This window comes from Galeopterus variegatus, unplaced genomic scaffold (genome assembly GCF_000696425.1).
Source record: "Galeopterus variegatus unplaced genomic scaffold, G_variegatus-3.0.2 Scaffold3367, whole genome shotgun sequence".
Classification (NCBI taxonomy): domain Eukaryota; kingdom Metazoa; phylum Chordata; class Mammalia; order Dermoptera; family Cynocephalidae; genus Galeopterus; species Galeopterus variegatus.
In genome coordinates, this window is record NW_007729478.1 from 224,120 (window position 1) to 234,348 (window position 10,229).

A 10,229-nucleotide genomic window follows, 5' to 3' on the forward strand; every position below is an offset into this window, starting at 1 on the left:
TTTTTTTTTTTTTTTTTTTTTTAAAGATGACCGGTAAGGGGATCCTAACCCCTGACTTGGTGTTGTCTGCAACCACGCTCACCCAGTGAGCTAACCAGCCATCCCTATATAGGGATCTGAACCTGTGGCCTTGGTGTTATCAGCACCACACTCTCCCAAGTGTGATCCTGTTGCTGGTCCCCGGTACGGGCGTGACACTGAGGGTTGCGATCCCATTACCGGTCAGTAAAAAAGACAAAAAGGAAAAAAAAAGAAAGAAAAATCAATTGATTCAATCATCAAAAAAGGACATAAAAACAGGCAGTATAAAACTTGTAACAGCAGTAAATTAACAATGTGACATTCCAGAATGTAATTTGTAAAAAGCTAGGTTAATTCACCAACAATCAGCTTGTCCTTAGTAAACATTTTCTTTTCCACATACTTCCTACAGTGATTTCTTTAGCATATTTAAACAGCATTCAAGCAGTCTCCTTAACATATCTAAAGAACAATCAGTAGGTTAAATAGTCAATAGTCATTCAAGCCGGAATCAAACCAGCAAACTAAACTAAGACAGTCAAAGTACACAATCCCATCCCTAAACAGTGATTAGAATTGATTAGATGGCTTTTGCCAAACGTATCTGTGGACTTTCGTCCACTACTCAAGAGCCTTTTGGCTCATTCATGCATTATCTAAAAATCCTATTCTAAGATCAAAGGAGAGTCAAGATTTCTAACCCACTACAAGCACCACGCTCTCACCAACTGAGCTAACAGCCCCATGTGACAGTTTTTAATGTGTTTATTTTTTTATTTTTATTTTTTTTAAAGATGACCGGTAAGTGGATCTTAACCCTTGACTTGGCGTTGTCAGCACCACGCCCAGCCAGTGAGCGAACCGGCCATCCCTATATGGGATCCGAACCCAGGGCCTTGGTGTTATCAGCACCACACTCTCCCGAGTGAGCCACTGGGCCGGCCCCTTAATGTGTTTATTATAGAGAATGTTTTCCTTTGTCTTTTCCTGTTCCTTGGAGGTAGGAGTGAGGGAAGGGGGAATGTTGTTATGAGCAGGAGAGAAGAAAGTAGGGCGATGACATAACGAAAACAGACTGTGAGGAAGCGATGTCTGACCTTGCGACTCCTTCATCACCAGCACCATGCAGCATTTCGCTGGGGAAGACAAGAAGATATGGCTGCTCTGTTCTCAGCGTGGGGATAGTCTTTTGGAGGCACCGAGTACCATACGTGTTTATATTCCTGGCTTTGGAGACTATCTGGGTTTGAATCCTAGCTTCACTGCTTGCAAACTGTATAACTGGTCTTGACTCTATTTCCTCATCTGTAAGATTGTTTAAATAGTAGTACTCACCCTAGGGTTCTTTGAGGTGATCCTGCAGAGCACTGAGCACAGCCCTGAGCCACACGGTGAGTGCTCAGTCAGAGTTAGCTCTCATTACTACCAGTGGCATGTAGAGGACACTCTGCCTACCATGTCTGACATATGCTTACAAATTAAAAGAGAGAATGGGCATTGAAAATTTTAATGAGCAAAGAAAGAAGAGGTGCATGTTAAGGGGCAAGTGAATAAGGATTTCTGCTGTATTTGTGCCTCTTCGATTTTCCTGTTGGGGGGGGGAGTGGGAGGGGTGGAGGATGGTGGCACAAGATGGCCAAACCCCTTGGTGTGGGCTTCACTCTCTTTGATGTGGGACAGGTGGCAGTTCAGCAGTGGAAGTGGCAGGCCAGACCAAAGAATTCATGCCCAAACCAGGATTTCTGTAGACCAGGGATTATCTGGTTTAGCTGCCTGAACTTATCAGGTAACATTTATTTCCTTTTTTTTGGTGATCTCGACTGTGCTGGAATATTTCTAAACACGTATTAAGAGTAGTTCCAGTGTGAGATTTTTGGAGAAGAGAGCAGAGTGTGATGGCTAAGTGAGTTTGGATCAGACAGCCATGGCTTTGAAAAGCAACCCAATTTTATCATTTTTTTTAAAAAAGCTCTAAAACCTTATTTTGCTCATCTGTAAAGTGGAGATCATAAAAATATCTACGTCATGGGGTCAAAAATAAAAGGGAAGGGGCTGGCCGGATAGCTCAGTTGGTTAGAGTGTGACCTTGTAACATCAAGGTCAAGGGTTTGGATCCCTGTATTGACCAGCTGACAAAACAAAACAAAACAAAAAGGAAAATTGCATAAAGTGTATAGCATGGTACCTCATACCGTATATGGACTCAGTAAGTGCTAGCAGTTATCATGATTGGCTAACATGAACAAGTGTTTTGAAGATAAAGATGTCTAGAACAGTAGGGAAATTATTAATGCTCATTATGTCAGTAGGACATAATTGGTGGGTTATAAAAGAAAGGCTTGCTTTCTACTAGCCTACAATGTCCCAAGAATCTTCAGGATATACACTCAGCTGTTGATGGTTATTAATAATTTCTAGATATTTTTTTTTGAGAAAAAAGAGCAAAGAACTATTATTGGTTAATTGTATCTACTTCTTAAAGAATTTATCCTGCTGTGCTTTTTATGATTTTGCCTCTAGAAAATCTAGGGATAGCCCTCACTTTATAATCCACTCCATTTTTGAATCCTAGATAGCGAGGGAGCCCGCTGGGATCTCCCCTCCTGCTAACACATTTGCTGGATGACTTGGGCCAGAATCTTAAACTCTCTTGGTCTTAGTGCCTTATAAAGTGACAGGGTCGGATTAGCTCTCTGGGGTCCCTTCCAGGACCAAATGCTGTAGTGCTATGAATACCAAGAGCTGGCTGTTATAGGGCTGGCGGGTTAGCTCAGTTGGTTGGAGCACGGTGCTGAGAACACCAAGATCCAGGGTTTGATCCCTGGACCAGCCAGCTGCAAAAAAAAAAAAAAAAAAAAAAAAAAAAAGGGCGACACTGAGGGCTGCGATCCGTTGCCGGACACAGAAAAAGACAAAAAAAGGAAAAAAATAAAATAAAATAAAATAAAGCAGTTTTCTATCTCTTAAGGGACATCTGGGAAGTTTGTGGACATATTTTTGATGGTTGCAATGATGGGAGGTTTTATGATCCAAAATTCCATTTCATTTCAGAAGACTAAAAGAGGCATTGCCAAATATTTGATATAAAAGGGGCACAGGGCCTGGTAGGCTTAAAAACCACCACTTTACAGGGTAGCTAATAATAACAACGGTAACAGCTTTATTATAATAATATTATGACAATGTTATTGGGTTGCTAGATTTTGGTTTGGAGAATACCAGAAGAAGGGGTGCTAAGGGTTCCCTGACCTTGTGTTCTGGCGTGAGACCATGATCGGCTGGAAAGTTGAAACAGGACCAGAGACTGCAGTAGGGGTTGCCTGTCATGACAATTTAGAAACCACCCTGTCAGGGCCCCTTGCTCCTGGATGTTCTACTCTCTTGTACAAGGGCCTTTGGTGATTCTGGGGTCTGCTGGCCACGTGACCTCTGTTTACTTCTGCTGGTTGCAGAGTCATGTGTTCACAGGATGTCCATGTTGGCCAGCACATTCCTCCATACCCTCTGGACCCAATGTGGGGAGGTGTCTGTGGATGGTCTCCTTAAAGAAAGCATGTTTTGTCAAGCTTGCTGCCTTTAAACTATTTGGCAACACTATATGGAGTCTTTGGTGATTGCAACATCAACTCAGTCACATTCTGAGAATGCCATATTATCAACAATAATAATTTCATTTAAAACAGTATTTGTTCTCAAAAAGGATAATGGTAAAAACGGATTTATTTTTAATTTTTTAAATTAAAAATTAAAAAAAATTTTTTTTAAAAGATGCCTGGTAAGGGGATCTTAACCCTTGGCTTGATGTTGTCAGCACCACACCCAACCAGTGAGCGAACTGTCCATCTCTATATAGGATCCGAACCCATGGCCTTGGTGTTATCAGCACCACACTCTCCTGAGTGAGCCACGGGCCGGCCCGTAATAATGGATTTTTATTAGCACGTACCAGACAGGGTGTTAGATGCTTTAATGCTTACAAGAACACCATGAAGTGGGGTGCCTTGATTTTTACATGGGAAAGGCTTGAAGAGTTAAGTTACTTGTCAGATGTTTAAGCTTCTGAGTGGTGGGGACAGGATTTGAACATACATTGGTGTGACTGAAACACCTGTGCTTTTAATCACTCCGTTGCCCTCTCTCACCTGTGCCTGAATCCTAAACCACAGGGTACAGAGAGGTGATGCTCTTTGGAAGTTTCTGTTTAGGTGTTTATCCTATTGAAAAAGGACAAATAGCCTTGGCATATGTCACAGAACCTCAACCCCAGGGAAGGAGTCATTGTGGGCAATGCACACGATGGCTGTGGGCTCTCATCCTCAGCCTGCAGCAGCCAACCTTTCATCTGGTAGCTGAAGACCACCAGCCAAGGCCAAGAGAAAAACATGATTATCCTGAGGATTTGTTACCCAGAACCTTTCCCATAGATATTTTTTCCTCTGATAGAAGTTCAGGGCTACAGTTCCTGTTCATTCCAGTCAGAGAGTTGGCAGCTTGATCAATGATTTCCTGTGCCTTAATGATAAACGGTTTTCCTATTTAAGATAAATTTGTGTTATGAAGGTTCAGTGCCCTTTGATTTCTTTATAATGGAATGTCATTCAAATTAGTTTCCTGTGACCTGTTCCAGGGCTCTTGGCCATAGTATATTGTGCTAATGAGAAATAACAGAAACTTTTTGTGCTCCTAAGTTTGTCATGGACGAGGCCTTGGAGATCATCTAGTCTAGCTATTTCATTTCATAGATAAGGAAGTGGGGTCCCAGGGAGAGAAGAAGGAACATGTCCAGGATCACATTGCCACTTCTGGTGCTTTCTACTGAGATGACCTCCACTGAAGGGTGTGAGGATAGGATAACTTATTTTTCTAAGATTTGTCACGTCGAAAACTTGCCAGCACAGGCTGGCTGGTTAGCTCTGTTGGTTAGAACATGGTGCCGATAACACCAAGGTCCAGGGTTTGATCCCTGTACTGGTCAGCCACCAAAAACAACAACAAAAACAACAGAAGCTGTCGACACAAATTCTAGTGCATCCTGGCCTTGGGGGTTATCAGTAAATATAGATATGATTAGAATTTTTTCTTAAAACTTAGTTTTGTGTGTTGTGCACATAGAATATTTTTTCTTTTAAACTAGGAAGCTTTATGGTTTAATGGTCTCTGTTTTTCTCATAAAAGTCATACATGTTCACCTTGTAGAATAGGGTTGGCAAACTATGTCCTATGGGCCAAATGGGTCCTGTTTTTGCAAGTCACGTTTTACTGGCACACAGCCATGCCCATTCATTCACTTATTGTCTATAATGGCAGAGTTGAGTAGCTGTGACAGAGACCCCAGCCCCCTCCAAACCTAAAATATTTATTATCTGACCCTTTACAGAAAAAGCTTGTCATTAGACATAAAGAAAAAAAGAAAAAGGGTTGGCCAGTTTGCTCAGTTGGTTAGAGCACAGTGTTACAACACCAAGGTCAAGAGTTTGGATCTCCCTACTGGCCATCTGCCAAAAAATAAAAAAAAAGAAAAGAAAAAGCTTGTCAAACCCTGCTGTAGAACATCTGAGAAAATACAGAAAAATAACACTAAGATAACGATTATCCGTATCTCACCCTCAGAAACGTAGGTTGATTCTAATTTTACCATTCAATGGCTATTTTGAAAATCTCTGATTACTTCCTGAGGATAAATTCCTAGAAGTGGAATTACGAAGCCAGTGAGTGTGAATGGTTTTTAGACTTTTGGTACTTAGTGCAGAATTTCTTTTCAGCTTGCACTACTAGCAGTACCTGTACTTTGTCAACAGTAAATGAACAAACAAAGATATCCTTTGCTAATGGATATTTGGTTTTGCTCTCATGGATTCAGGGGCAGGTTCAAGGCGGTGGTCTGCGTCCTATCTGCAGTTACAACATGCCTGGCGTTTGTCAAGCCTGCCATCAACAACATCTCTCTGATGACCCTGGGGGTTCCTTGCACTGCGTTGCTCATCGCAGAGCTAAAGAGGTGGGTGCCATTGTCCCCACCTACCCTTAGGCTGTCCCCGTGATGGGAACACACCAGCTCCTTTCCTTTGCTGCCCTTCAATATGGAAGAGGAGTTTTATTTTTCATGAAGTTAGTTCCTGACGGTTGGAATGGAAGCAGGTTTGATGTTTCAGTTCAAAATGTTAATAATCTGGGGCCGGCCCGGTGGCGCACTGGGTAAGTGCGCCGTTTGGGAAGCGCGGCGGCGCTCCCGCCCGAGGGTTCGGATCCCACATACAGACCGGTTCCCGCTCACTGGCTGAGCGAGGCGCGGGGGCAACGCCGAGGGTTGCAATCCCGTTGCCAGTCCCCGGTCCGGTACGGGGGCAACACTGAGGGTTGCGATCCGTTGCCGGACACGGAAAAAGACAAGAGAAAAAAAAAAAAACAAAGAAAAGAGATACCTATAATTAATCTCCTTTTAAGTATCAAGAAAACTTATGTTTTCCTCCGCTCACTGGCTGAGCGAGGCGCGGGGGCAACGCCGAGGGTTGCAATCCCGTTGCCAGTCCCCGGTCCGGTACGGGGGCAACACTGAGGGTTGCGATCCGTTGCCGGACACGGAAAAAGACAAGAGAAAAAAAAAATGTTAATAATCTGAGGGTCAGCCTGTGGCTCACTTGGGAGAGTGTGGTGCTGATAACACCAAGGCCATGGGTTCGGATCCCTACACAGTGATGGCTGGTTCGCTCACTTGGGACAGCAAGGTGCTAACAACACCAAGTCAAGGGTTAAGATCCCCTTACCGGTCATCTTAAAAAAAAAAAAAGTTAATAATCTCAGTTTTGAAAAGAAATGAGCAGCTGCTTAGTGGATGCAGCACCTCCTGTTGATCAAAAGCTATCTTAGCAGGAGCATCTCAGAGCCTAACCAAACTGCCTAGACTTAATTCTGTAGAAAGGAGTATAGATTTTCCCATATGGCAAGAATAAGGAGAAAAGAGAAGTCCTAAAAAGGTTATTGCATTCATACACGGAAGGAAAAAGAGGAAGGTGACAGGGAAAATGAATTTTTGTATACAAGGAAATATTAACTTCAGTGGACTACTGTTTATACTTTCTCTGAGGCTTGGTGTCTCATTTAGAGTCTGTCAGGTAAAGGCTTTGCTATTTGCAAAAGTGTTTTTCTTTGGGAAGTTGTGGACTCAGTTTTCAGGGTGATATATCTGGAAACATTCTAGTTTAGCATGTGTGTGTACACAACTGTCTTCTTTTAGCCCCAACTATGATACATCTAATCACTGCCCTTATTTTAATATTCTTTGAAAACACTTCTTTTTGGCCACTTTAAAAAATGCATTTGAATTGATGATTGTGTCATTGTTATGGACAATGAGTGTCTTAATTGAAGTCTTATATCTATCTCCATTTGTGTGATAGTTGCTCTGTGTAATGTAAATCAGCTTTCTCTCCTCTTTGTTTTGAGAAGAGATATACATTTGTTTCTAATTGCTTTGTCTCTGAAGTTCGCTTTGATTGTTGGAAATAGCAGGCAGGGTCAAAGGCAGTTGAAGAGGTGTTTGAACTTGCTGTCTGGTAGCCTAAGGATGCTGTCAGGTCTTGTCTAGTTGGCTAGTAGCTTTCAAGGACTGGGGATGTAAGAGACTCCTTTTTAGAAATAGGCTGAATTTGGTCTGAGGAGAATAACTGAATCTCTTTGAGTAGAAAAAAAGATAATGGAATATATAACTAAGGATTCAGTCACTACCTTCTAATAACCTTATTTTAAAACCTCAACTTTCTACTTCATCACTTTTTGTATTACTTGTAAGAGCCAGAATGGTTCTTATCAACCTTGAATCTGCCTACTCTCTTGTTTGCTCACTCACCTAACGAGTGTTTCTTGAGTTCTTACTAAGTGCCAGCTACTATGGTTCTTGATGGGAGACTCGTGAGAATCAGAGGAAGTGTATTTGCAAGTACAGATGTGAGATCTGCCTATGCAAAGATTTTGATTTTGGAGGCTTAGGATGAGGGCCTGGCACCTGCAGATTTAAAAAGCTCAAAAACCAGTCCCCTGGGGTTGGGGATGTGCGGAAAGAAAAAGGGGAATAACTGCTAATAGGTAAGGGGTTTCTTTTTGGAGTGTTGGGATAATTATAAAACTGGATTGTGATGATGGCTGAACAACTCTGAATATGCTAAGACACACTGACGGAAAGAAAAAGGGGAATAACTGCTAATAGGTAAGGGGTTTCTTTTTGGAGTGTTGGAATAATTATAAAACTGGATTGTGATGATGGCTGAACAACTCTGAATATGCTAAGACACACTGAACTGTACACTTTACATGGGTGAATTTTATGGTATTGAAATATACATCAGTAAGGCTATAAGCAAGAATAAAAACCCTCAGGAAGCTGTGCAGGTGATTCTAATGTCTGATGTTCGCCACTGTTTGAGAACCATAGAGCTATTCTAAACTGCGTATTTTAAATGTCAGGCTGCTTAGCCTTCCAGAGGAAGCACTTTCTCTATTTCTGGGTAGCAAATCAGAATCTGTGATTATAGAGCGATTTAGAGAGGAAGAATTTGTATTCTTTAACAAGTAACTGATCATCTTATCACCCAAGAAACTTAATGCTAAGTCTGCAATTACATGCTTCCATCAAGCTGTGTTTCTTCTCATGGAAAAAGTTGTCACTAAAGCTCACAACAAACCATCGCCCTTCGTGAAAATGTTCTCTCACTCTTTCATATATCTAAAACTCTGCCATAAGTGAGGTGTTTGGAATCTTTTTTGCCACTGTAGCTACAGGTTTGTTCAGAGCTAAGCATGTCCCCTAGTAATGACTGTGCTGACCAGCTGGGTCGAGATTGTCATCTGCAGCCATGGACAGAGCGACTATTCTCTGTCCTCTTATGGCCAGGTTTCTTAAGAGAGCTGTCTCGACCCATTCCTTGTTAGCCATGCATTCTCGAATCCCTTGCTGTCTGGCTTCCCTCCCCATCTTCAGTCTGAAATGTTCTCTCAAGGGTCACAAATGGCCCTTTTTACGACATTAATTTTTATCAAGTGACACATATTGGTTATGGAAAAATTAAGGAATACAGACAAGCAAAAAAGAAAATAAATTAATCACTTACTAAATGAAATTATTCTTTGATATACTTAGAACAATGCTTGGCTTATAATTTTTCTGCACCAAATAAAAATAACTAAACCTGCCATCTGACAATAACTGGGAATAGTTTTTTGTTATATCTTCTTCCAGCCTGTTAATTCTTAGCTTTTGTTATATCTTCTTCCAGCCTGTTAATTCTTTGCCATCTTATCTGTCTTTTATCAGCACCATGCTCTAGCTCTAACCAAGTGAGCTAACTGGCCAGCCTTATCTGTCTTTTTTTTTTTTTTCCCCATTTTTTTGTCTTTTCTACTGACTGGTAATGGGATCGTAACCCTCGGTGTTGCGCCCGTACGGCGCTCAGCCAGTGAGCGGGAACTGGTCTCCACATGGGATCCGAACCCTCGGCGGGAGCGCCTCCGCGCTCCCAAGTGGTGCACTCTCCGGCCGACATCTTTTAAAAAAAATCTAGCTATGGACTGGCCAGTTAGCTCAGTTGGTTAGAGTATAGTGTTATAACACCAAGGATAAGGGTTCAGATTCCCTTACCAGCTAGCCACTAAAAAACAAAACAAAACAAACAAACAAACATCTAGCTAAATACATATTTTTATAAAAATTAGGTTATTCTTTTCTTTCTTTTTTGTTTTTTATTTTGGTGGCTGGCTGGTAAAGGGACCAAACCCTAGACCTTGGTGTTGTCAGCACCATGCTCTAACCAACTGAGCTAACCAGCTAGCCCTAGGTCATTCTTTTATAAGGTAATCTGAAATTTGATTTTTTTGCTTAGGAATGTATCGTAGCCATGTCTCTCTGTAAATAAATATAGATCTAGGTCCTCATTTTTAATGGGTATATAGATTTTAATTTAATTTAAATTTGTTTTAATCAGTTAACTAATTTTCTATTTTTGAATTTTTAGGATATTTCAGTTTTTCATTATTATAAATACCTCTGTGATGAATATCTCTGTATATCTTTGTGCACTCATTATATCATTTCCTTAGGCTTTACTAACAGCCTTTTAATTACAAATTTTTCAGTCTTCCCCATTCTTGGTCTGTCGGAAGCTGACACTGTCAACCTCCTCCTTCCCTTAATTTTCTTCTCTTGGCTTCTGCAATCC

The 10,229-nt window shown here is 41.4% G+C and overlaps 1 protein-coding gene across 1 annotated transcript in view; it reads left to right on the plus strand.

Moving 5' to 3' along the window:
- ACER2 (alkaline ceramidase 2) overlaps nucleotides 1-6,062 on the plus strand; it is a 20,854-nt gene extending 14,792 nt beyond the window's left edge. Inside the window, exon 4 of the mRNA XM_008584770.1 lies at nucleotides 5,882-6,062. Within this exon, the coding sequence (XP_008582992.1) occupies nucleotides 5,882-6,062 (181 nt within the window). The remainder of the gene's footprint in view (nucleotides 1-5,881) is intronic.
- The last annotated feature ends 4,167 nt before the right edge of the window (nucleotides 6,063-10,229 follow it).